This window comes from Aquila chrysaetos, chromosome 2 (genome assembly GCF_900496995.4).
Source record: "Aquila chrysaetos chrysaetos chromosome 2, bAquChr1.4, whole genome shotgun sequence".
NCBI classification, from domain to species: Eukaryota; Metazoa; Chordata; class Aves; order Accipitriformes; family Accipitridae; genus Aquila; species Aquila chrysaetos.
Window position 1 is genome coordinate 7,083,335 of NC_044005.1, and position 27,411 is coordinate 7,110,745.

At 43.9% G+C, this 27,411-nt stretch overlaps 1 protein-coding gene across 1 annotated transcript in view; it reads right to left on the minus strand.

The window, feature by feature from the left end:
* RTN1 (reticulon 1) overlaps positions 1–13,140 on the minus strand; it is a 123,459-nt gene extending 110,319 nt beyond the window's left edge. The window contains exon 1 of the mRNA XM_030034077.2: positions 12,584–13,140. Coding sequence (XP_029889937.1) covers positions 12,584–12,773 — 190 coding nt within the window. The 5' untranslated portion in view covers positions 12,774–13,140. The remainder of the gene's footprint in view (positions 1–12,583) is intronic.
* Between the last annotated feature and the right edge of the window lie 14,271 nt (positions 13,141–27,411).

A 27,411-nucleotide genomic window follows, 5' to 3' on the forward strand; every position in this document is an offset into this window, starting at 1 on the left:
AGCAACAGCAAAGAATAAGTCGTAAATGTAGGGTTGAAATTAAGCATACTGACTGCATTGTTTGTGTTTTTCCTGACATTAGCTGGAAGTGGAGCTATTATTGCAAAAGAAATTCTGTCCTGTGGGAAAATTTCATATTATTTTCAATTTTCTTTTCATCTCAAATCAAGGGGAAACAGAAAACCTTTCTATGGAAGAGAAAGCTCCACAGGAACAATGTTTGGAAATGTTGAAACATGTTGCTTCAGCAAATTTAGCAATGTCAGTAGTGATGGCAAATAACACATGGTATTCCCTCTATGTTGTTCAGCTGGAACAGTGAATGCCGTTGCAAAACATAACTAAGGATCCTTAATATGAATTTAAAAGTTAAAAACAGGCAGGAAAAAAAAAACCCAACCCTATCTTCATGCACCTAAGTAAAAATAGCTGCCCTACATTTTTCAGGAGAGAGGAGTGACTTTTTGGAGTCTCAGCCTGAGAGGCCCCATAAACTGAGTCACCTATGATGAAGCTGAGACCCCTTTGGAGCAGCCTGGCACTGCCTGGGGCTCAGCTGAGCCAGACCTAGTTCAAATGCAGCTGCTGGGGACTGTTTGTAAGACCCTTCACTCCACTGTGCATCAGTTGTCCCATCAGCAAAATAGTAATAAAGGTATCTACTTCCTTACGCCTCCCCAAAATGCACCCTGAGGAACACCAGCTTAGTCTTCCATTCTGCGCTTTTCGTCATCTCTTGGAAAGCAAAGGATGATGTTGGCAGAGAGCTGGCCAAGAAAAAGCAAATAGAAACACAGAGACATTATAAAGCAAGGCTCCAAGTACTACAGTCTTGCTAAACTCCTAGTTCCAGTAAATACCAAAGACCCAAGCGGGTTATGGGCAGAGGAAGGGGACAACTGACTGCTAAGAAAGTGCTGGAGGATGTGGCATTTCCATTTCCAAGATGTTGCTGATACGCTGAAAAATCCCTTTTCTGCTCATTTAGCACAGCTGGAACTTTGCTAAAATCAAACCCTCCCTGTGAAATATTTTTTGCAAATCAGCACATTCCGCAGCACATTTTTCTTCCCTTGGCGGGGAGGGAGGCGTCAGGAGTTACCACCCGGCTGTGATGACACCTCGTAGGAACAGTCAGAAGAAATTCCTGAAATCCTTATTGCTGAAGCTCAGGCTTTGACCAATATAGCAGAGGGACCGTGTCCACTCGCTGCTAACAGCTGCAGGCAATTATCTGCAGGCTGAGATGGGAAAATATGTAACATATTTTATGCAGATGTCGGACTAAGAGAACAAGTAGTAGAAAAGGGAGCGACTGAAGCTGGCACTTCTGGGACCAGTTCACAGAACTGTGTAGAAACAGTTCAGGATTCATCCTGTGCAGATCACATTAGAAATTATCTTGATGACAAAGGAAAAAGAAATGAAGCTATTCTGTGCATCTTCCTACTCTTTAGGGTGCAATCAGAGCACATCTTCAGCACTGCTATTAGCATTCCTCCACCAAAGAAATCTCAGCAAAGCATTGAGCTCACATTTTCAAAGATGATGCTGGAAAGCTTCCCAGATTATATATTTTCCTCTTTAATTTATACCTCTGAGGATAATGCTAATCAAGGAGGCACTGAAACTGGTGAAACATCCTCGGATCCAGGTTGATTTATTAGCAGTGGTTGCATTATTCTCACTTGGAGAATGATGCTAGTATCCCAAGCTTCCAGAAAAAAAAATCTTGTTTGCTGGTAGGTTAGCAAATAAAAGCTGACAATGTACTTGCACAGCAGATATGCATAACTGCATTGCACAGTATGATTCATCTGCAAAACATCTAGCATGCTAGATGCTTGATTTAAAGTAGGTTAGAAGAACGATTCATTAAAAAGCAAGAGCAGAGAGAGAGGGGGGTGGAAGAAGCCCAAACTCTGAAATTTCCTACTGGGAATGATATATTTTCTTCTCACTCTTTGTTCAGCCCTCTCTCCTCGGGTTGCTTTTGAATAGAGTTTGGATGGCATAGGGATGGACAACCATGTAAAAACACATGTAGCTAGACGAATATTACAAATGCTGTCTTCATGGCCTGGCAGATCTACCAAATATTCCAGGGATTATATATGGTCTGTTTACCACGTTTAAAGTGAGAAGAGATTGACTATATTTCACACAGCATAAATCCCCAAGCCTGTCTCCTTAGCTCTGACCTGAACTTCTAGTACACAGCAACCGAATTATGAAGGCTAATGTCAGAAAGACTTTGAAGGAAAAAAAATTCCCAAAATAGCAACTGGCTTTTACTATGATAGCTGCTCAGATGATCCACCGTGATCTCCAGTGGTATTTTTTAGGGCAGAAAAAAAACAAAAACAGAAAAAATCTGCATGACATGGCAATTCTAAAATAGAGTAGGGAACTTTGCAGGGCAGAATTAGTGCTTTTAAAATGAAATTTATGTGTATTTAGAATAAATGTCCTACTATAAAACCAAATGTAGACTTTTCTAAACACTGTTGCCAGCCAAATCAGGTGAAACATATGAATTGATTTAGGAATAATTTGAAAATATATACACTGATTTGTAATATTTCACTATTTTTTAAGTATTATTTTAATCCATGTATCTCTTGTGGAAAGATTTTTTTGTCTGATGGCAAGTTTTTTTAAAAATTTAGATTTCAGGAAATTCAGTCCTTGTTCCTGGCATCAGCAGAGATAGGTATGCATTTTCAAAGGCAGAGTTCCTATTTCACCCATGTAAAAGTAGCCCAGTTTTTACTCAGTGACTCCACATTTGTGCATGCAACCAATTATTTGCTTGCGTGACTTTTCAATCCTGTATGCAACATACCCACGTTAAACACACATGAAACTTTTTAAGTAGAGAATTAGATATGAGCTACTAAAGATCTACTACAAATTGTTCAGTGATGTAAAAATCCTGTCTTGCCTGTAACCAAGATGCCACTTACCAGCCATTTTGATATAAGGATTTCTGCTTAGCGAAAGTGATAAAGAGAGCTACTGCATAGAGGATCCAAAACCCTATTTTCTTTCATAAACAATGTATTCAGAGGAGGTTGAGTCCTCTGGGACTTCTCCTGACTCTCACACATCATCTTGGAGCTTCACCTTTGGGCCAACACCTTTCCTACAAACTAATTATGGTCTGAGAATCACAGATTATACACACAGACTTTCAGGATAACCAGGAGGTTCTGAGAAATCAATTCAATATTCAACCACAGTGATACTTTTGCTAGAGCAGTAGAGAAAACAGCAACAACATGAATGCTGCATTATGACTTTTTTAAAGAACTGCAAAAGCTGCAAAAGAGAGGAATCAGCCCCAGCTTTAGGTCAGCCCCATATCAAAGGCAACTGTCTCAATTAAAGTTTAGTGCACAGCAATATTGCAGTTTAGAGCATCTATTTGGTCAATGATGTTTACTGAAGATACAAACCTTTATAGTAAAAAGGAAAAAAAAACAGCAAACTGGCAAACAGAGTACATCCTAAGCCAGAGATAAGCACTAACCAGGAGATGAAAAAATGGCGAGCAAAATAGGGATACAGCTTTTTATAACTTTTTTAAGGGGCGAGAGAAGGCATTTCCCTTTTTACTACAAATAACATATGATTACTCTTCATATCATACAGCTACACCTGCACAGAGAGGAGTTAAGCCTCCAGTTCAGCTGAAGTGCACATTTAATTTCCAGCGTGTTGCATTGCGCTTCATTGCTGAAGTCAACAGGAATGAAAATATCCTGAAATGCAAAACATTTCCTACGCACACGAGCAGCAAGTGCATCTCTTTTGCCTCTAAATTAAGGACATTAAGGGAAAGACCTAATTAAGACTTATTAGAATTCAGACCCTGCCGTACATCAGTAGTCAGTGGAGAGATGGTACCTGTGAAACCTCATTGCACCCTCCCACAAAGCACATGGGGATGCTGCTCAGTAGATTGGAGCAGAGACGAGACACTGTGTTCCCCACGTCTGCCTGCTGCGGGTTTTCACCTCCCACCCCAGCCATGGCCTCAGTGCATGTTCCTGGCACAGGGAGGGGGACACAGCTAACCCGAATACGGGTGAAGAGTTGCGCAGTGGTGGCAGACTTACAGCAACTTTTAGGCTTTGCTCAGGATCTAGACCTTTGGCCTGCCAATAAGCTTGGGATTAAAAGCATTTCCAAGCAGAGCTGCTCTGCTGGCTATGTGCATGTCAAGACCTATATAGGGTGAGGGACTCCCAACCTCCCTGGCATGCAGAATGCTGTCTTTGGTGGGTGTAGGCATCCTCCCTGCATCAGCCTTGCTACCTCCAAGTTGGGTGGTGGGATTAGGCCTGTAAATGGCAAAACTCCCTTGCTGATTGCAAGCCATAAATGCAGCCTGTCTCTCCAGCAATTCCTTTACAGGTGCTCCCGAGTGCTTTTGGGAGCAGCGTGTAAGGGGCCAGGCTCAGCAGAAGAAAATCAGTAAAAACTCTGATGGCTCAGGCTGTCTGCAGCCCCCCTCTGCACAGCTGTGCTGCAGAGGCTGCCCAGGGTGAGGATTTTTAGGCTGTTTGGTTGTACAGCCAGTGACTAACGCAGCACAGGCAGGGAAAGTTTGGGGATGTCGTTCAGATCTATAACTTCTGCATCTGTGGCTTTGCAACGTGCATATGAAGGGTGCTTCGACGGGGTGAGGGACAGCCACCCTGGGCTGTGTTTGGGAGACAAAGCACTGCCAGCACTGGCAGCCAGAGGCTCCTGCTCGGCCCCATGGCCAGAGGCTGTGTCCTGGTGCCGTGGTTCCTCCTCCTCGGCCATGGGGCTCACGCAGGCGTGCCCACGTGTGCATCCGAGACATGGACTGATATTTGCATGGAAAAAAACCTCAGAGACAAGAGAAGCACAGGATCCCCAGGGTCTGGGAGCAGGAAGGTTTCCCACCTGACAAGGCCACCCCATACATTTGCTTTTTACTGGCTGCAGTTAACAAGCCCTTCAATGTCTTTAAATCTACCAACAATAAATCAGCTGCAGTTAATAAATTCAGCACTCCTGAAAAATAAGATGTAATTCATGTCCTGAATGGCACAGTAAAGCCTTGAGCTGACATAAGTCTGCGAGTCTGCAGAGTCACCCCAGCGCAGACAGCACCCTTCAGCGAGCATCCTCCCGCGCTCTGTCCTCACCTGTACCCAAGCAAACACCCCACTGCAGCACCACATCTGGGACAGGAGCCATGGCTACACGAAGGAGATGTTGGGAATGCCGCAGCTGTTAGCGGCAATTGTGTCAAAATAATCTCTGAAGAACTGGCTATCTTTTCTGATACAAGATCTCATGATAATTGGAGGCTGTATCGAGGGCAAGAATCTCATTACAGCAGTGAAAGAAATATTCAAAGAACTCTTTTAGCAGCTGTTATTTAAATAAAGATGGAAAAGCCCACTTTTAAGGAATATTAAAGTATAAAGCCAATGCTTATGAGGTACACCTTAATATTTGAAAGAGACAGGCTTATAAAGGCTGTAGTCATTTCCAACAATTTTTAGTCTCACCTGGACACACACAATAGATCAAAAGAAACAACACAACATTATAATGATTTTCATTCCAAGTTTTCAATGTCTTTAAATGTTAATTTTCACAGTGCTGTAATGAGATAGGTAAGTGCTGGTATCTCCATTTTACACACAAGTGACCTGAAGCAGTCTGATCTAATGGGTAATAAAGCCAATTTATCCATGATCTATCTTCTACTTCATTTATCCCTAAATTCAGCAAAACACATGCTCACCTTTATGTGTAAGACCATCCCAATTTTTTAAAGCAGTTAAGAATGCACTTATGTTCTGTATAATTAGGATCTTAAATACTTTATTGAAACAAAGAGGACTGGAATAGATGATTAACGTCCCCTCTATTTCGAGTCTTGTCTTGCAGGTGAGTGCCAAGAATTTATTCTCACTGTTGAAGGTATGGGGTTTCTTAGAGGAATAGGCTGACTGTAAATCAGAAGTGTCTTAAAAAACAAGAATACTAAATGTGGGGTGTGTTCTTGAGTGCTGAATCATGCCAAGTCTACAGCAGCACATACATTTACTTTCCCTAAATTAGAAAACTAATTACAAATAATGCTTCATTACTTGAAACATGGTTTGCTATGTGATGGCCTTCTTTTCTTTTGAAAGAAAAACACCAACCAACCCAAGAAAAACAAGAATCCCCAGAATTTTCTAAGCAGCCCTGATCTGGCAGTAAGAGAATACAACATGAAAAACAGACACAAGGACATAAATGCTACATTATGAAATGCTACAAAAATGAAAAAGGCTTAGTGCGTACTTGGCCCATTTTAGAGGTATTGACTACTCAGGAGGGAAAGTGAGGCAAATTCCTAAGAAGTCACCCATTTAAAAACCTCCATTCCCTGTTGATGTGGACCTGCAGCACAACTCCTTGGGTATTTCAGGAATTTTGAGTTAAAACACACGTGCACAAAATAATTAGGTCTTGGGGCCAAATCAGTTCTCAGGGCCTAAAGCAGAGCCAAACGCTAGTCCTGAGCATCACGGGTCAATCTAGGCCATGCAGTTGGGCTGGCATTCTTTCATGGGACAGTCTGTGAAAACACGATAAACAGACCTATGGGATCTGCCCAAACTTTTCCAAGAGGACTGAGCCAGAGGCAGCACCCAGGCATTTGCTGGGGTCGCCATCCCCAGGCAGACTGAAAGCACACACTGCGTGTGCATGCTACTGCATACTACAGTTTTGGGGGGAAAAATAAGGTGTAAGACATATCACTGAATGGCATTTCCAGGGCTGCAGAAAAAAGGAGGCAGATATGCCTCCCAGAACCCTTTCACCACTGAGATACAGTGAACAACCCAGCTAAGGGGAGGCTCACAGCCCAGGAAATACTGCAACATGCAAAACCCAATGCTTGCTGCAACTGGGACATCCAAAGCCTCTCCCCTCCATGCTGTTCTCCTCCTCCCCAACCTCTTTTCCTCAGTTCCTTGCTTATAAATAAAACATTTCATTACCAAGTGAGGAAGATTAAAATAAGGCAGGTGAGTCACCCTCCCTGGTACTACTCTGCTCTTTCATCTGCCTCATCCTCTTCCTCAGCCCATTTGCAGCCCTAAAGGCTGAAGAAAATTCATCAGCATGGAAGTCAAAGCAGGAATGGAGCTATCTGCATCCCTGTGGGGAATAGGACAAAGCTGCATTTTGATCTGTATGGAGTTGAGAACTACACTGCTGCACAGATTTTAAACCAGGAGATTTTAAGGACCTCTGATAGCACTTTTCACCCCCAGAAGCACAGCACTTGCTGGAGGAGCCCAACAGGAGTCGTTGCTCCTACTTTAACCAAGTGGGAATGAAGGATGGTATTTCAATAGGAATTTTTTTAGATGACTGATTGTGGGCTGTGATGAAATGGCCACTTTGTCAAGCTTCCTGAGAATTACAGGAACAGAAGGATCCAAGAAGAAATCCGCTGTGTTTCTGTCCCTCTCTGCAAAATCTGCTTGCTCTCACAAAACCCCAGAGAATGGGGAGAGCCTCCACCAAATGATCTCGATCACCTTCACTCACATCAGTATGTCAGAGATTTTGAGGGACTAATCCAGGGAGCAGACAAAAAATAAATTCAATTCTCTAAATCAGGAAGGACTAAAATGTCAATAATAGAATTGGCATGAATATATACTCTTCCAAAGTGAGACTAAATTTGGCCTCAGTTGGCTAAATCTGAGCAAGATCGCCTGGCAGTTGAGGACGTATTTCCAAACAGCTGCTTAGGCTCCCCTGTGGCATACGCTTAGGCCAGTGAATCCACTCTATCAAGACTCTCTCTACAGCAACTTGAAAAATCAGGTTTTAGATCTTGGCCTTTACAGCGCACATGGCCTGGAGCAGTACATTGCCATGAACGCTTAGGGAGGGAGAGTTCTTGCTAAAGCAATACTTGGAAAGGGGTGGGAAGGCCCCAAAGGGCAACTGAGCCAGTTGTCTTGGGGAACCTGCTGCATTTGGTTGTGCTGTGACATCCCCGAAAAGCATCAGTGCCAAACCCAAGCGGTGCAGATGTTCACATTCATACCCACTTCTCTCCACCCAGGTGAACTACAGGGCTCTCAAGCTGCCTGAAAACCATCAAAAACCTCTTTCATGTTGAGGTGTAAAACTGCCAGTAACTCTCCAGTAACTGGAGAGAAACAATAAACTGAGATTTGCAGGTGAAGCATTATCAGTACAAACACAAGCTTATGCTAGGAGCACCTCACTGCAGTCCCTTGCTGGCAGAGGCTTGGTGGCTTAGTTCATGGTGAGAGCATGTGGGTACGCTGCACACATTTTCAAACTCAACCTCTACAAATCATGTGAATTAGAAATTTTTTTTTTAAATGTCTTTACTTAAAGCAGTGAGCCTAGAGAGCCTGTCCTTGTCACGGATGTCACGGAGCAGCAGGAGCCAGGACCACTCATGGTCTTGTGTGCTACATCTACACCCATCAGAGCACGAAACACTCCTGGGATTTGGTATCTCACTGCTCCTCGGCAGGCAGAAGCTGTTCCTCCACTCCTCTGCCTCATCCAAGCAGCTTCTAGTCCCGCTTTCCCTCCTCGCCTCGCTGGCACATACCATATGGGTGCCATTCAGTCCCATAATCACAGGACTTCCATGCCACTGAGGCACCTCAGGGGACCCCAACCAGCTGGTAGCTGCTGTTTCAGAAGGGTTCCCATAGGCCATATTCGCCATCCCCTTGCGTCCCCACAGGCACGTCCCAGTTATTAATGCCATCTCCTGTGGCACTGGCCACCTCTCCTTTGGGCAGCTGGACCCCACCTGCAGCCTGTCTTTCAAGGCAGCTGGAAATGGGCCAGGATTGCCAGGGATGTCCTGACTGCTGTGGCCAGTCTGAAGGCAAAGAGCATCCTGGCCTAAGTATCAGCAGGCAGGGCTCACTGGCAGTTCTCTCAATCTCAGTTACACGGACACAGCGGTGTACCACTGCTGCCTGTAAATCACCCTACAGATACCAACAAAATGCACAAGGCTGCTTACAGCTTCCCAGACCCTGACACATGAATCACCATTTGTATGAGTTCCTGCTCTTTTTCCCCCTCTTCTTCCCCCTAAGAACACCTGCATTGTGGAGGTACAGTCCATTCTTACATTTTGCCATTTCTCTGAAGGAAACCATATGTATTTATCCTGGGGAATGCCTGGTAGCCTGTCTAGTATTTTTGTAAATAATTCTTTTCAAGGAATTTTAATCACTGTTGATGTATAAAACTAAATAACAGAATCTGTGACCAGATGGTGTGTTGGGTGGCATGGGGCTCTTTTCACCAACATGCAACTGCTCACCAGCCTTTCAGGACTACTTCAGTCTCCAGTCCTTGCAAGATCTGCCTGCAAGCAGCTCTCACCCTGAACCAAATTCATCTTTGGGAAGGAGAGAAACTCTCCATTTGAGGGAGAGAAACATTTTCAGCAAAATCCAGGGGCCAAGTATGAAAGCAAGAGAAACTGCTTTGTCCCTGCCCAGAAGCTACTGGAGTCAATCTTCATTGTAGCTCTGCAGGAGAAGCAGATGTGGGATCTGCAGCTCCTTACTGCCCTGACTTTGCTTGAGAAATCTCTGAGCTTTCCACTCCTTGTGGGAATTTTTTTCTGCAGTCCCAATCATTGCCGATTTTGGTTGGTCCGAAGAACGAGGAGTGAAATCCATTGCTTTTCATCATTCAGAAACCACTCAGAAGGTTTTGACACAAAGCCAGTTTGGCTCAAAGCCGGGCTCACGGCCAGCTTGAAAATTTTCCTGAACCTTTCAACAATCCCTGGCTGGTTTTCAAACTTAAAACAAAGGCCAAGATCAGGGAAAGTTTGCAAATTTTTAGGTTGTATAAGAAAACTTCTGTACAACTTGTGATAAATTCCCACCATTTATTTTCAGTTATTTTCATGCTGGGAGAATCTCTTGGTCTCCAAACCCTGCTCTTGCCTCAAAGAGCATAACCATGTTTCTCACAAAAAAGACTGGTCTGAGAGGTATGGAGGAAGATACAGGATGTGTTGGGAAACTACCTGGAAAACATACTGTCCAGTTCACTCTTGTTTCGATGCATTGTTCCTTGTCTAAAGTGTCCCCAGGTGCCCCATTTTATAGGGAGTGTTGTAAGTTTACGGCAGTTTATGGCAGTGTTGTAAGTTGCCAGAGCTAGGTATCTCCCACTGGGTCCATTCCTACAGCTTAGGAACACACAGCAATCCCCCTCTGAGAAGGAGAATTAAAGAGTTTTCTGAAATACTTGACAGTTTTAGATATTCAGCAATATGATAGACCTCTTATTCAGCAACTTAAGAATATTTAGTCACACAGAGAGAACAGGGAAATTATTTACTTCCCCTGGTGAAGGGAGCGGGAGCTGTAGCTGACTAGGTAATGTGGAACAGAAATACAGGTGCTGCAGCCACAAACAGAAAAGGCAACTGCATGCACAGGACTGCACTGGTTGGGATGCTGCTCTGTCTGTCATGGTCGGCTAGACACACGCACAACCACATAACAGTTACTTTATTAAACAGGGAGAACAAAATGGAAATGTTTAAAACACATTACTGCTCTTATGATATTGCTAATTTGACAGTCTGTCAATCCACAGCTAGCAAACACCAAAAAGGTCTGTATTGCTCACTTTATCTCCACCTTGCCACAGTTTGACATATGCAAACAAACATGTCTAAAGCCCTTTTGCAGAGGATTCCAAAAGCCAAAAATTTTTTTTTTTGCTTCTCTTTTTCCTTTTCTTTCCTTTTTTCTTTTTTCTTTTTTCTTTTTCTTTTCTTTCTTTCCTTCTTCCTTTCTTTCTTTCTTTCATTCTGTCTATTCTGCATTCTATAAGCCTGAATTTACAGATCAGGTTAAGCCTGAAGAAGCCTTCATTAAATGTAAGCAGTATCACACTCATTCAACTTAATGGGGATTTACACAATTTAAGAGACCACCCCTCTTTGTTCTGTACGCTAACATTCAGCATGGCCATATTTTTATCCATCAGTGAACAACAAAAGCTCACAAGATCTTTTCCCCCTTCTTCATGTCATGATACTGTTGAGGCAACCCTACCTGGAAATCCCAATCCTGCCCCTCTTCACACACACAACCCCTGCACCTAGAACAGCCTTACATTACAAGCCATCTGCCTCTATCTCCAGTAAAAAGTCACGTTTCACAACCTACCACGCAGATCAGCGAATGAGCGGTACATCAGCAGATTAGCTGCCTGCCCAAAGCTACAAAACAGCAAAACATTTCCCACATCAGCCGATGGGCGTTAGATCCTATTTTACTACTGAACTCGGTAGCATCAAGCAGACAGAAAAGCACCAGGGAAACATCCATGTTGAGAGCACACACATGCACAGATGCACACTCAGTCCCTGAAAAAAACATACAGATGGGTAGCAGTGGAATAATACACGTAGTCATGCAGACTGTGTTGTTTCTGGCCAGCTACTCTCTGTGCTGATTGAGTGAAGGGGATTAGAAAGGACTCAGCCCAAAAACGCAGTTCCTAATGCTTCTGCAGCTATTGCATAATGGAGACCAATTCCCGTCCCAAGCCCTGACCCTCAACTTACTCAAGACAAGTCAGGCTGTATGATGGAAACATCTACTTCCCAGTGAAGAGGAATCTAGATGGGAACCACCAGCCTCCCCAGGGCTGGGTTATTTGGGTTCTCTGATGGGCGGCAGTAGGAAAGAAAGTAAGGAAGTGTCACCAAGAAGGAAATAGAGTAATTTTTCCCCAAACATTTCTACCAGGAGCTACTGGAAGCTGAAGCCTTCTGGGGCTCCTTAATAGATATACACCTGCTATTAATACACCCACTAAAGAAAGGAACCCTAAACTAATGGAAATCAAATAAATCCCAAAAAGAAACTGAAAATCCATGAACCTGCAGTCCCTAGCTAAACTAAATGCATCTTAAGTCAAAGACACCTAAAAAAAGCAAAAGGAGGAAAACACAGCAACCAAAAAGTCCACAATTAAATGGATGTGTCTCAAAAGCATGCAGGAAACACACAAACACTTCAGAATCGGCACTCCATTAAAAGCTACATGTTTAAATAACATAAGGGGCCATGCAGGAATTCCAGGTGCACGGGGAATAGCTGAAGTAACTCCTTTGAGATCTGTCACTCCAGATGTGTACAGGTGTACAACAAACGAGGACAGAGCCTCATCAAGTCAGGTGAAATCAAATGCCCTCCAACATTTGACTGAAATCTGGATGTCCTGTGCCTAGCAAAGTGCAAAGAGCTTTAGGGAACTTGGCCGGGTCCTGCATTCCCCACCCCCCATCAGCAAAAATTATTATTTGCAAAGGCCGCAATTGCTCGTTATTTTCTGTTTTCCTACATGCGCTCACTAACTCATTAGCAATGTTTCCAAGCAGCCAGGCTGGGAGAAGAACCGGGGAAGGGACGGGAACGAGACAAGCAGGAGATGCTGCTGCCAGGGCCCCTTTGTTGAGCATCCCTGGGTACCCCTCGCCTTTTACCTGGGGATGCAGTCGCCATGGCAACGGGCGGGTGTTCCCTGGCTGAGCCGAAAACCAGCTGTTCCCGCTGCTGAGCCCCATCTCCATCTCGCAGCGGAGCCCCAGCTGCATACTGGTCCGCCCCGTCCGCAGCCCAGTGCACCCCAGTGCCCGACAGCAGCAGGTCCTGGGGGTCCGGCGGGGCTGACATGCTGCCTGCAAGGCGGCCGCTCGTCTCCGGCTCTCAGGCTGCAGCGGGAAGCCACCGAAAAAGCTGCGGTGGCCGCCGGGGGCTGGATGGTGCTGCGGCCGCGCTGGAGTCTGGCCGGCTGCGGGGACTCGGAGCCGCCGCTGCTGCTGCTGTTGCTGTATCTCCACTAGCGCTTATTACGCAGGTGAAAATGGCTTGTTAGTTGGAGCCTTCCAGCCCTTGCGTCACCCTGTGGCTGGCATATCACAGGGCAGGAATCTGCCAGCCTGGCTGCTGCTCTCCCCCGTTTAACTGCTTCAGCAGGGTAGGCATCGGCTTGTGTGTATAAGGGAAGAAATGCCCCCTTCCAGGCAGGCACACGCCTCCCTCTCCTCTCCTGCGGTCCCCCACACAGCGCGCATCCCCCTCCTCTGCATCCCCTCCTCTCTAGAGCATCCCACCGAGCCCCACGGCCGGGCTCAGCAACGCGCCCGCCGTGGGAACGCCGCTCGTTCCTCCTGCACCTCCGGGCTTGGCAGAGAGGGGAAAGACAGCCCACGACAAAGCGCATCCTAAAAGCTCCCCAATCCCCCCTCCCTCCGGCAGCCCCCCAACCCAGCGGAAGAAGCCGCGCTCTGCTCCCGAGCACCTGGGTTTGTTTTCCTAGTTGGCTCCCTTCTGTTTACAGCCACGCCGGAGAGAAGATCACAGCTTATTGCATCTAAATGACACTTGTCAAAATAAACTCACAGCAGGTGTCTGTGTGTGCCTTTTTTTTTTTCTTTCCTTTTTTTGGTGTGCCATTGTATTTGCTTGCTTACAGAGGTGGTGTGAACTCTCAGGAATCCTTGCTGTTCGGGAAAGCAGCAGTGGCATGACATATAGCAAAGGTGAAAGTACAGAGCAGGACCTGTGACACTTCTCAGGTGCACTGGGAACCAGTATCCTTGCCATCCTTTTACAGATGAGGAAAGGGAGTCAGGTAAATGGTACAGGATCATTCCTGCATTGCATGGAGCTCTGGCACTGACAGGTCAAAGTAAGGAATTTACTGTCCAGCAGAAGGACCTCTCTCTCGTGGTATGACAAGTCAAGCTACAAAGTGGAGAGTAATTGCCGCAGCCAGAAGACTTCAGCCCCATCTGGCTCTTTGCCTGTTGCAGCAACAGATCTCCAGCTGTGATCTTTATGTCACAGCATCCCTAGGCATGCTTCAGACCCTCTCCAGCTCCAGCATGCTTATGCTTGGGTTTGAAAACTTAACACGTTTCTACTCTCTCTAGGCAACGGGGGAGGAAGTTCAGGGTAAGCCCACAGTGCAAGTTGAAAAGCCTCAGAAGTAGTCTCCACCATTTCCATCTGTGTTATCTTCCCAGGGAATTGCCACCCTTATCCTCACTCCAGTCCAAGTTCTATTTCTGGGAGCTATTCTGCTGCTGCCTGAGTCCATGCTGCTCAGTCCCAGCTCCCCATAGCCCTTCAAAGATGGGCTCCTTAGCATGGGGGGGTGGATCAGGGACAGGGGTGTCCTTTTGGAGGTCTGCAGCCAAAGGTGCCAGTGTGAGCAACATGCTTCAGATCAGCCAAATCACACTGGAAGTGAAGTGACTGATGTGAATGCAGGTAAACTCTACTGTCTCGAGCTCTAAGTAGCAAGGGTGATTTTAAAGAATAAGACCTTATTCTGATTGGGGTTGCATGGTACAATTCTATTGTGGAGATACTGTAGGCTAAGACCAGCAAAATTTGGCTTTAAAAATGGAAATCACATGACTGTTTCTATATTGTCATGAAAAAACACTTCAGAAGTAGCTATAAACCAAGTATACCATCTTCTGTCTGCCCTGTAAGCTCTGATGTCTTGTGGGACAGCTTCTGCAAACATGATTCATGACATACCGTCATGAACTGCATTTGTACGCACAAGGTCCAATGGACCCTTGAGGCTCTGCCTGCCCTGATAGCCACGCTTGAAAACTCATGGTATAGGTCAGTGAGCTAGTACTTGAGGCAGATCTCAACAGACAGTGTGGACCTAGCCACCAATAACTTCTTGTTCTAAGCTTCCCAGTGTGATTAATTACTGAAGAACAATGACATCAAACTCACTTCTCCCTTTTCTATGATTTGCACCCTATTTCAAGATCAGCATTATTATATAGGTCTTTTCTATGATTTGCACCCTATTTCAAGATCAGCATTATTATATAGGTCATTTTACTTTCAGGGCAACATATGCTTTAACACAGCATGCAAGACCATCTGAGCTAGAACAAAAAAACTACTCCAAACCACTTGGCTGAAATATGGTTATCCAGAGGATAAAGACTACCAGGGAATCTTCGATTTAGCCACTGCTTTATTAAAACAATTACAGAGGTGTCACACAACACAGTCTATCAAATTCAGCTTTACATGTGAGTTACTTCCAGGTAATCCATCCTCCAAAGACACGCGAAATGATAGACAGAAAACGTATCTTTGATACCAGCTTCAAGTTTTTTGATTGAGGGTACCACTATGGAAAAAGCTGCCTGAACCCTGCAGCTCGACTGAACCCCTCGTTGTGAATTCTGACTCTCCTGTAACTCACACATAAAGCGTTTATTAATTAAGCATTATTTAACGTCTTCATGGAACAATGGTGAAAACATGCCCTTCCGGTGTGCTCAACCTGCCTTACATGCACAAGCTCATTAGATTTTCTTTATTTGTTTACATCAAGATAGGATGGTGTTTGCTGTAGTTTGGTAGCATATGATTTTAGTCATCATGTTTGTATCGCCAAATCCCACACCTAAACCTCACGTCATGAGCAAAGGAGATGAATTTACCTAATTCATGGTCCCCCCTTTGACATATACCATGTCATGTACCATATTTTGTCTGATTATGATTCTTGCAAGATTCTGGTGACTTCAAAGTTACTATTAATGATGTTAATGATATTCAGTATGTTTTCAAAAATATGTCTTCCCATAGATCTTAATACCTGTCCTTGTTCAGACTCCCCAGTTTTCTTCTGTGTCCATCACTCTCTGGGGCAGCCTTATGATACTATTTGTGTGGATCGGTAATGGACTGGAGGGCTCAGGAGAAGGCCTGTAAGAGCACTGAGCCCCTGACAGCTTTGCTGTGTGAGCAATATGCAATCACAAAGGTCTTCTGATAATGCAGCATCATCAGAATGTGTGCACACACACTAGGAATGATTCATTTCTACAGACCAAAAAGGTTATCATGATCTGAGGGCTGCTGGCATGAACACAGTGTTACTATAGTAAAAGACTTAGAGGAAAGAGTGTGGACTGTGGGCTCTGCTTATTGAAGAGAAATGGGGACAAGCAGGGATAAGAACATAAATAAAGCAGAAAAGTGTTTTTTGCTTCAGGGATTCCAATTGTAGTGCAACCCAGGGCTTTATTTCACTGGTTCCTGTACAGTCCCCAGGTGACCTGGAACAGTCTCATGCAATACAATCAGCGCTGCTCATCACCACGTAATATCGGGTGGGAAACTAGAGGTGCAATTTCAAACCTTGGATGCAAATCCTGGGCTCCTACTGACCGTCACAGGTGTGGTGCATACATTTCTGATAGCAAAGCTCTGGTTTGCCAGGATGAATAAAAAAAAATCAACAGGAACAACAGGACAAATACTCAGAAAGCTTGACTGATCCATTTTGCGTGCTTGTACAGAAAACTTTGAACTCGGCATAACCTGGGCTGTCATGTATAAAGTTAAGTCACTAGAGATTTTACAGGGTTTTTTAAGATCCCTGCAGGAGGATCAGGCTGGATGAAGATTTAATCAAATGTGTGCTTAAGAGAGGTGTGAGTTTAAGTAATACTCAGCACAAAGGAACAAAGATGATTTATTTCTGTTTTCAATGAATATACAAAAGCTCTCAGTAGTTTGTATGGTATTGTGTTGAAAACTGACTTGCGCAGGCCTCATCTATCTCTGCTCATTGGTATTTAATTCTCTCGCTCTTCCCTTTGGACATTATAAGTCTCTGAATGTATGAAGTCTGAAAACATACACACAAATTGCTTCTCTTTCCCTTTGTGTTCTGGGGCTGATGTATGCTGCTGGGCCAAAGTGACTTTGAACCTTGAGGGGATTTTTGGTCTCAGATGTAACATTACCGGCAAAGAGCATAGGACCTGGCAGGGTATATCAACTGATTCAGCAATAGAAAAAAAATCATCCCCTCTTCCTTGGGGATTTATTCTTGAGGTTTTAGAATAAATGAACTGCAATAGGAAAAAGCAAAGCAAAAAAAAAAAAGAAAAGAGGCTTCTGACATAAATAGAAAAATGAAGGTAAGTAAAACAACCTCCCGCTACCCCATAGAAAAGACTCCAGCACTGTAGCAGCTACAGTCTAGTTTTCAATTCACCACATCCGCACTGCAGACCACCTGGTTTCCACCTGTGTGTCTCATCCTCTCTCCCAAACAGGCAAACCTCTGGGAGTGTATGACAGCACTGGCCTGGCCAGCATGCATGAACTTCCTTCCACAGCATGCAATCAGATCTCATTCGGACACAGACAGGTAGAAACCCCAGGAGCCATGCTGTGGGGTAAATCAGGCACAAGCCTGCCCTACAAGGCACAGAGAGCTGTTGGGACTCCCAAAGCAAGGCTGGAAACCTGGTGAGAATAAAGACTCCTCCTGGGCAAGCCAAACAACTCAAAACTGTCACTACAGAGAGTCAAATGGCTTGAGAAAAAAGCTGACCCATGGTGGTGGCTCTCCCCACAGCAAAGGTCCACCAAGCAGCTCTCACACAATGGTCCTTCTGAGAGAGGCCCTTGGACCTTTGGTCTTCACACCTTCTCCCTCTCCATAAGCTCTGGCAATGAAGCTGGGCCAGGCAGCCTCTGCAAGGTCCTCTTCATCTACTCCTCCCACTGCCACAACTGCCAAGGCCAATGCTTCAGGCCTGTCTGGAAATAGGTACCCCAACCTTCTACAGAGCTTCAAGGCATCATGCACCTCGCCGCTTCCCCCCACAGCACCCCTGGGACCCACCACACAGGCTCCTATCCCAGCACTGCTTTGTAACCTGGAGTAAGTTTCTGCACCAGCCAGTGTGTCTTAGACACAATTTTGGTGCTGAAAGCACAAGCATCCCAGTGCCAGGAAAGCAACAGCAAAACTGGTTAGGCCCAGGAAAGACAGAAGTTTGAGTCCGGGTGTAATAACAACCTTCCCGGACAAACAGCTGTGTAGGGTGTGCTCTCCTTTGTAATGAACGGCTCCAGAGATGAGACAGGTAATCAGTCCAGAACTGCAGCTCTGAAAATGATCTCCTGGAAAGGACCATCTCTTACCACATGCTGTAAAATGGGAAGACTGATTCAACTGGGGCCTCTAGTAAGTGCAATTTCAAAAATACCAGAGTCTAAATAGTAGCATTTTTACTACATATTGTGTAATTTAACCTTCCTTCACTTTCAAAGTTCACAGCCACAGTCTTTAGCAGACAGTTCATCGCTCTGAGGTCTGCCTGCCTGTAACCGTACCAAAGCAGTATATAAAGTCCCTGCCTGGCCCTTTAATTCCCACATCATGCTAGAGCTTTCAGCATCTCTAGCCCTCCAGTTGTAATGAAATGTGATTAAAGGTGGTGCCTTCCCTGAGTAAGCCTGACTGACTGCTCTGTCCTTCATTCCCTCCACATCAACAGCTGCTCTAGGAGCAGTGAGGATTACCTCTGTTTCTCTGAAAAGGGAGTTTTGCAAGGAAATCCAGTGACAGGAACTTAAACAGCAAAACTGTTGACCACATGAGCAGGGACAGCCATGGGATGTGTGTGTATCAGGTGTCAGAGAGGAGAAAACCTACTGGGCCTCTGATGAACACAGCCTGTTTCCCCCTTCTTCCCAGCTTCAAACTCTTTGTAGAGAAGGAGAGCTGAGCAGAGTAGACAGGTGAGTAGGTGGAGCTCTGCATATGCAAGATACATTCAGTAGTGGCCTAGTTTCAGCAGTGCTTGGTAGCTGAATTGCCATCAAAGTGCTATGTCTGAAAAGCTCTGCACTCACCTCTAGAATATATGTCTATTGAAATGACTCCCTGTCCTGGAGGACACTGGACCAGGAGTCTGAATCTGAATCCTTGATCTTAGCTGGTGATATTATTTGCAAGTACATACTCCATGCGTCAGTAGGATCTCTGCGTGCTATCGCAAGTGTTGCTCACGAGCATCTTCAGAACAGTAATCTTTTTCTCTTTTTACAGTGCTCATCCTGGGAGCCCAGCCCAGGGTTATTAAAAGAAGAAGCATTAGAATTTGTCCTGTCAGAGATTCCCAGCTGCATGGAACAGGACTTCCTTCTTCAAGCCCTGGCAGAGCAGTTTCAAAGGCCAGTCATCACTGAGAAAAAATGTTCAGACTGACACCAATGGGTCTGGTGCTATTTAATTTCACTGTTAATGACCCAGCTGAAAAGAAAGTATCAGACAAGACAGTCTATGTGAGCTCTGAACAGATCATACAGTGGCCAGAAGTTTATATGGGCAACGGTTTTGATACTGGTAAAACAGTAAAAGTAAACCAAAAAAACCTATAATAAAAATACCCACAAATCTACTTTTGGGAGAAGCTGAAGAAAGTGTGACAAAGGTCTAACCAGAATTGTTTCCATCATAGGATAGTTAGGTTTGTACCCAAAAGGTACAGCCAGCTGCCAGGGAAGCAGAGACAGGTTTTTTTTTTATGAATTCTCATTCCCTTGCATTACATTAGAAGGTATTTGTGCACAGAGTGCTCTGTGCACTTACACAGCTCTGCAGCAAGTCCATTAGAGGTTAGCATCTGAGTCCTGATTTATGCTGATACAGTACATGCATTTATCAGACTCTGAGTGTTGATTATGTACTGTTTGCACATCTCAGAAACTCATAGATGCGAAAGATTACAGCTTCCATGCTGGAGGAAACAGAAATGGCCTGATATGCTTTCATTTAGGATTTGGCATGGCACAGAGGGTATCAGAGATTCAGCCGATGGAGACAAGACCTGCAATCATGTCTAAAACACACAAGAGATTACACCTTTTAGTGTAACGGAGAGGCACATCCACTATCCCTAAGACCCAGAACTGCTGCAATATGCCAATATTGACAAAACTGCAGTGAAAGGCAACACATTCTTGATAGACACAATGCTTTGTGCCCAGAGATACCTCTAAGCAATTGTCACCTGGAGGTAATCAGCAGTGCTTCTAATAGTTGTTATGAAGATAACTACATGCATGCCGTTGGTTCATCTAAAGATACAGTGCTAATAGGTAACATAAGAGATCAAGTTTAATGTAAGAGGTCTGAGGACAGATAAGTCTGCAGATGATAAAACTGAATATTGCAATAGCTGCCTCAGTGTAACCTTGATAGCTGGGACTTGTGTTCCCTTAATGAGCAACATAGTCTTTTCCTCCATTTTTTATAGCACAGACCTAATTTTCTTGCTTTGTATACAAATGAGAACCAAGAACATCTTTACAGCAGCCACTGGGGCCAATCCATAAATCAAAATCAGGCTCAGAACTCCCCATTTCTAATTATTCATTTAAATATTTCTTATGAGAAGAAGTTATCTAAGCAAGAGGCCGTTGCCTGTTGCCCAGTCAATCCTGAGCATGGCGACTCTATCTCAAAACAAAATAGACAGCAAATAACGGGTGTATCTAGTTGCTCTTTTGAGCTGGCTCTGTGTGGTGGACCCTGGCTGGACACCAGGTGCCCACCAAAGCCGTTCTGTCACGCCCCCCACCCCCCTCAGCTGGACAGGGGAGAGAAAATATAACAAAGGGCTCGTGGGTTGAGATAAGGACAGGAGTGATCACTCACCAATTACTGTCACAGGCAAAACAGACTCAACTTGGGGAAAATCAACTCATTACCAATCAACCAGGGTAGGGTAATGAGAAATAAAACCAAATCTCAAAACATCTTCCCTACACCCCTCCCTTCGTCCCGGGCACAACTTCACTCCCGGATTCTCTACCTACCCCCTCCAGTGGCGCAGGGGGACGGGGAATGGGGTTTATGGTCAGTTCATCGCACGTTGTCTCTGCCGCTTCATCCTCCTCAGGGGCAGGACTCATCACACTCTTCCCCTGCTCCAGCGTGGGGTCCCTCCCACGGGAGACAGTCCTCCACGAACTTCTCCAATATGGGTCCTTCCCACGGGCTGCAGTTCTTCACAAACTGCTCCAGCATGGTCCCTTCCATGGCGTGCAGTCCTTCAGGAGTACACTGCTCCAGCGTGGGTCCCCCACAGGGTCACAAGTCCTGCCAGAAAACCTGCTCCGTGGGCTCCTCTCTCCACAGATCCGCAGGTCCTACCGGGAGCCTGCTCCAGCAAGGGCTTCCCACGGGGTCACAGCCTCCTTCGGGCACCCACCTGCTCCGGCATGGGGTCCTCCCTGGGCTGCAGGTGGATATCTGCTCCACCATGGACCTCCATGGGCTGCAGGGGGACAGCCTGCCTCACCGTGGTCTTCCCCACGGGCTGCAGGGGAATCTCTGCTCTGGCGCCTGGAGCATCTCCACCCCCTCCTTCTTCACTGACCTGGGTGTCTCCAGGGTTTTCTCTTACATGTTCTCACTCCTCTCTCTGGCTGCCATTTCTGTGTGCCCTGCAACTTTTTTTTCCTTCTTAAATATGTTATCACAGAGGCGTTACCACTATCGCTGATGGGCTCGGCCTTGGCCAGTGGCGGGTCCATCTTAGAGCTGGCTGGTATTGGCTCTGTCGGACATAGGGGAAGCTTCCAGCAGCTTCTCACTGAACCCACACCTGTAACCCCCCCTGCTACTAAAACCTTGCCACACAAACCCAATACACTCTACCTGCCTAAAGGTTGGGTGCTATAATACTGAATAGTTAGGCTATAATACTGAATATAACTCTTTACCAGTCGGTGCCCACACACCTCATCTATGATATGAGAACTGTAATGCTCTGCAGTGCAAAGTTAAACGCAATTCTGAGCTGCTTGGGTGCTAGAGACCCACAGATGGCAGAGTCAGGCAGGGATTGCATTTTGCCAGTTTGAAGCCAAGCTAGAATTGTTCTAAGACCTTTAATCTATTTTTTATTAAATTCATGAAATTAAACTCCAGTTAACAGAAGTGCTGTAGAACCAGGCTCTATTTTATATTTGTAATTAGTCCCATTGACTTCAAAGAAGCTGGTTTTGTATAATATTTGCAGGGTTGGGATTTGTTTTTGCATTTAATTAATATATCATTTAGCACTTGATATCAGCTCTTCAAAGGGAACATTATTGCTTTACATTTCAAAATCACTTTGTAGTGCATTCTGTATATCACATTATTCAAATTGGAGAGAACAACCTGCAAATTCTTACCAGCTCTACTCATCTGTGGCTTTATTTTGTGAATTAAATGTCTGCAATGAACACAAGCCTACATTCCCCAAACTCTAGCTGATGTCAGTGCTGAAAAAGCAAAACCAGGCAGGATTAATCCCTGATATAACTAACCCCTAAAATCATCATTTTTATTCTCTGCATTTTGCAGTGGAGTGAGTAGGTAAGTAAATAAGCCTGGTTGCTTGTTTTTATAACATGTGGCATGTTCTTGTCTTAATGTAACTTAACTTTTGCAAAAATCAAAACCTGAACTGAAAGCAGGGCTCTGCTGGTTTCTCATGAACAGCCCCATTGTGTAATTAAAGTAATCTTCTGCCAAAAAAAAGTGAAATCAGATCCAGGGCCCTCTGCTGGATTGTGAAGAGAATGTTACCTTCCTCAAAATGCTGAGATGAATTGCTGCCTTGGAAAGTTCGTAGTATGCATCAACATACAACTTTTGGCCATCAACATTATGTTTATGAAAACAGAACTACAGGTTATGACTCATCCGTGTGACAATAAAGTGGGTTTTGCAACTCACAAGCAACATTACAGGGAAGGTTTCCTAGAGTAAGGCATAAAGAATCTGTCCTTATTGTGCCCAAGAATTAAAAAACAAGGTCCCATTCATTGTAATTTCCTTATCTGAATTCTTATCAACTCATTACAGCTGAACATGGTAGAGAAATAGATAAGAAAACAGAAATAAATAAGAGCCAGTGAAAGATGCTGTAAGAGGAAATGAGCTTTTGCCCTTCACACAGCTTGGGGAGTTTGGGAGAAAAATTCAAGCAAGTGAAAGGAGTTGAATATTCTCTGTGCTTTACACTAGGAAGTCTTATCAACCCTTCTAAAGATTGCCGTGCCTTCAAGTGGTGGAAAGACCACATGTTTGCGTAATCCCATCATCTACCCCCGGGGAGCAGGAGCTTTGTGAGCTCTAGGACCTCAATCAACAAAGCAAACTGGAGATAGGCGCTGGGGGAAAAAAAAAGTGAGATAACTGGGCTCCCAGGACAGCATGAGAAATGCTAACTCCAGATGGAAGGAGGAATGTGATGCTGATAGAAAGCATTTCAGGTCAGCAGTGTCTCTGTTCAGCTGCTAGTAGAACAGGTTTCACAAGACCATTCTGGACAAAATTAACCTGGAAGACAGGATTGATTCCTTCCTCTGTATCATGTACACAATGCTTGTGACATTCCTAAAGAGGCTTCTGAAAAAGGGGGGAATCTTGGCAACTCTGACTGTCCAGCCAGGGGTGAGAAATCAAAATGAGATGATCACATAACAAGTGACCACATGATTCAATATAGAGTTGAAAATTTAAAAGCTGCTTGAGGTTTGCCTTGTGGAAACAGGGAGGAATCATTTGTGATTTTGTTTTTTTATGACTTCTCAGAACTTTCTTAGCATCTCCTACTTGCAGCTGTATTAAGCTACTAGCTTAATTGCCTTTGTGCTCATTAATGGTAGATACATGGGGGTTTTCCTGCATCTTTACATTTTCACTAATTTATATAAAATAAGTTTTGAAATAGTTTTGGTTATTATGATAACTTCTGTGAAAGTTAAATGTTTTAAATGACACTATCTCAAAATAGTGGTTTGGATTCTGGATTTGCATTTCTACCTCCTAGCTGAAGCAGTTCAGCAGAATCAGTAGGAGATAATTCATGATTCTGAACCTGTATTCTTAGTGGTGAAAGTATTGCCGACAGGGTTTTGTCCAGCTCTGGTATTCTCAGTAGTGAAAGTTACATCAACTGAGTTCATGAAAAAGAAATGTGAGAACTGGAAGTCTTTTTTACTTTAATTATTCATACATCGGTCTTGGACAGAGCCCAAAATTTCAATGCTTTTAGCAATTTGATTGTATATTAAGAATAAAGGGTAACTGCTTGACATCTGTTGTGTAAGTGTGCATGGTCAGATACTAAATGCTCCGAGTGCATATTTATTTAATCAGGAAATACAAATGTCAAGGGGGTAGATTAAAAGATCTCTCTTGAGGACAATGAAATGGCCTTCTACTGATATACATGGGAACAAGTCTTAAAATGTAAAGAATAAAAACTTTAGTTTGAATTAAAATCAGAAAACTCATTCAGATATCTTAATTTCCCAAATACGTCTGCTTTTACTATGGCTTATTTTCCATTAAAAAAGACAATCAATGAAGTTAGAATTCATATCTTCATCCTCCATTAAAGATCTGTTCTAGTTCACTAAAAACACCACTGTGAAGCCATTACCTGTTGGTGTAATAATAACACTCTCTAAAACATGCATTGTGCCTAGACCCACAGTGATACATTACCAAGGATCCAGTCTATTATTTCAAAGATGCACTAAAGCTAAGCACCAGTGACTGTTCTTGTAAGAGAAAAACATTTTGACCTGTTCTTCTATCCTACTGTATCTTCCATGTGTTCCAGTCTCCATACCATTACTTTCACCATTAATCTGGAAAACAATGTTCCAGCAGCTCTCAACAGAAAACCCGCTGCTATGTTTTGTCATTCAGATGACAGAAGACCCTCCTGTGTGCCTGAGAAAGAGGAGAGGGGATCACTGAGCATTTCCAACATCATATTTTCCCAAAGTGAAACATAAGATTAGATGGCAGCTTAATATTCAAAAAAAGTCATCTTCCGAGAGAAGCAGCTGTTTAAAGATAAAACTAAAATTAGAAGCTAATTTTGTAGTCTGCACTGGCCAATCCTCATATCTGAGGTCTGATCTTTTAGGTACTGACTTCCATGGTTAGTGCCTTAGTTATGGGAACTTTCCTGAAGCCACCTGGTCTCAGAATCTGAGGTTCTTTCACGATATTTTGAACCACATAGCTGGAAGTGTCAGTTCTGAAGCTCCTCTTGAAATGTATATCTCCCTGCAGGCTTCGCTCTAGGATGCAGACCCTGCTCATACCGACAATGTGGAAACCTGACACCACTTGCCTGCGAGCTGAGGGGAGCAGGTAGGAGTCCCCAGCCCAACAGGCATAACTTTTAGTCACTATTTCCTCCTTTTCAGCAACTTTCAGAGGATCCATCTCCCTGTGTGTCATATATTTGTCAGTGGGCTCCAGGGTTTGAACCCTCAAGGCTCTGTAACGTTGACTCATGATGAAGATGGGCCAATTAAAATTGCCTTGTTCATTACACTGGCCACCGCAGGGCACATCTTGAAAGTACCTGGATTACTGCTTTATTCAGTCTTATTTTAGACAACCCAAATGATGAGTCATCCATGAGTTCCTTTGAGTAAATATTGCATAACCACTTCACTCTCAGGAAGTTTCTCAAGAAAGTACTTCTTCTCCCTCTGCCCTTCAAATGTTTATGTTCTCAAATCTACCTTCATCTTATAATATGGAATTGCTTAAAATACAAAAATATGAGGGACTTCGTGGCTTGCCAGGCACAGTCCTCTTCTATTTCAGGCAACAATATCACATAAACTGTTCACTGTCATTTTAAAATGAGGTAGAGTGTTCTGTCCCTCTTATTTCTACTGGAAAGCTGTTCCAAAAATTCACTCCTCTTAGGGCTAGACAAATTCTTCTGATTTCCAGCCTAAATTTATTCATGGCCAGTTTACAGCCATTTGTTCTTGTGCCAACAGTGTACTTTAGCTTAAACAACTTTTCCCCCTCCCTGGTGTTTTCTTTGCTGACGTATTCATAGCTTCCCAAAAGTCACTCACTATTTTCATTTTGCTGCAGGTTTTAAACTTTGTGTAATTTGTTCTGGTTTTATTATTAACAGTCTTCTGAAACTAGCTGCAGTGTCGTAGACATGCTTTACTACGGTTAAATGAAAAGCGACTTCATGACATAATGCCTCTGTATATACAGATCAAATTGACCATCCCCATTTCCATTTCAATATACCACTGTCATTTCATTTTCCTGTTGCTGTTCATTTAAACTCTGCTTTTCTATGTACCCACCAACATTTCTGCCTCCCATTGAAAACAGGAATATGGGAAAGAGGAAGGGCAGAGTGATTCCCAGATGTATCAGTTTACAAGAGAGAGGTCATTTTTTAAAACTAACTTCCAGATTCCATTTCTTAGCTGTTCTTTTTTTCCCCCAATTGGTGTTTGCATCCTGTTCCAGAGCTGGATCATTTACACATTTTTTAATTGTGCATTTAAGTGGTCTTTTAGATAACGGAAATTCATTCATGAAGAATAGCTCTAATACAGATTTTTTTCAACCTAGCTCAACTCACTACATATTGTCACTGTCCACTATCACAGTCAATCCAGGAGCACGTCACCAGTAATTAGAACTGTAACTCTGGTCTGTTCTGTGCCTCAGACAACTGCCCATACTTGCCTAGCACTGCCTTCAAAAACTTTTCCAGGAGGCATCAAGGAAAAAAAACTCTATGGCTCACGTACCCAGGAGCTAATTAAAAATCCTCCCCATTTTGCCAGGTGCTAAGCATTAAGACAAGACACAGGTGAACTGTCCAACGCTCCCAGGAGTAAAAAAGCGTTGTAAATTCTGGTCACCCAGGAGCTATGCTACTGAGAGTCTTAGCTAATCCAATGGTTTGGTTATAAAAACTGAAGACAGATAAAGGGAAAGGAGAAAGGAAATAGAGTAAGAATTATGAAGAGCCATAATGAGTCAAGCCAAAGGATTGCTTAGGATCCTGTCTCCGAGAGGGTCCAGTTGCAGCTGATTAGAGAAAGTACACCTAGAGAGGGAAACAAGGAGCGAAAATCACTCCCTTTCACAGGGAGTGAAAATCCTCTGCCCTCCTTCCTCAATATATCCTTGCAGATTTCCTGCAATCTTTGCTAAAAGATTTCCCAAGTCAGATATTGAAACCACATCCTTCTGTTTAACAGCCTTTGATAGAGGTATATCCATAAATTTGTCTAATCACATTTTTAATTCATTTATGCTTTCAGCTTCCATGACATCCTGTAGCAACAAGTTCCACAATTTAATTATAGGCTGCTTGAAGAAATACTTCCTTCTGTTTGTTCTGAACCTGCCTGACAATTTCATGATGTGCTCGTATTGTAAGGAATAATGGCTATTGTTCCCTATTTGCATCTTCATGCCACTTGTTTGGCATATTTTATATATTTTTAATATAAATATATATTTCATATATATTTTATATACCTCTGTGATTTAGTCATCTGCTTTCCAAGGGCAGCACATCTATTTAGGCTCCTCATATGGAAATTATTCCATACTGCCAGTTGTGTTAAGTACTCTTCCCTGAGCATTTTCTAGCTA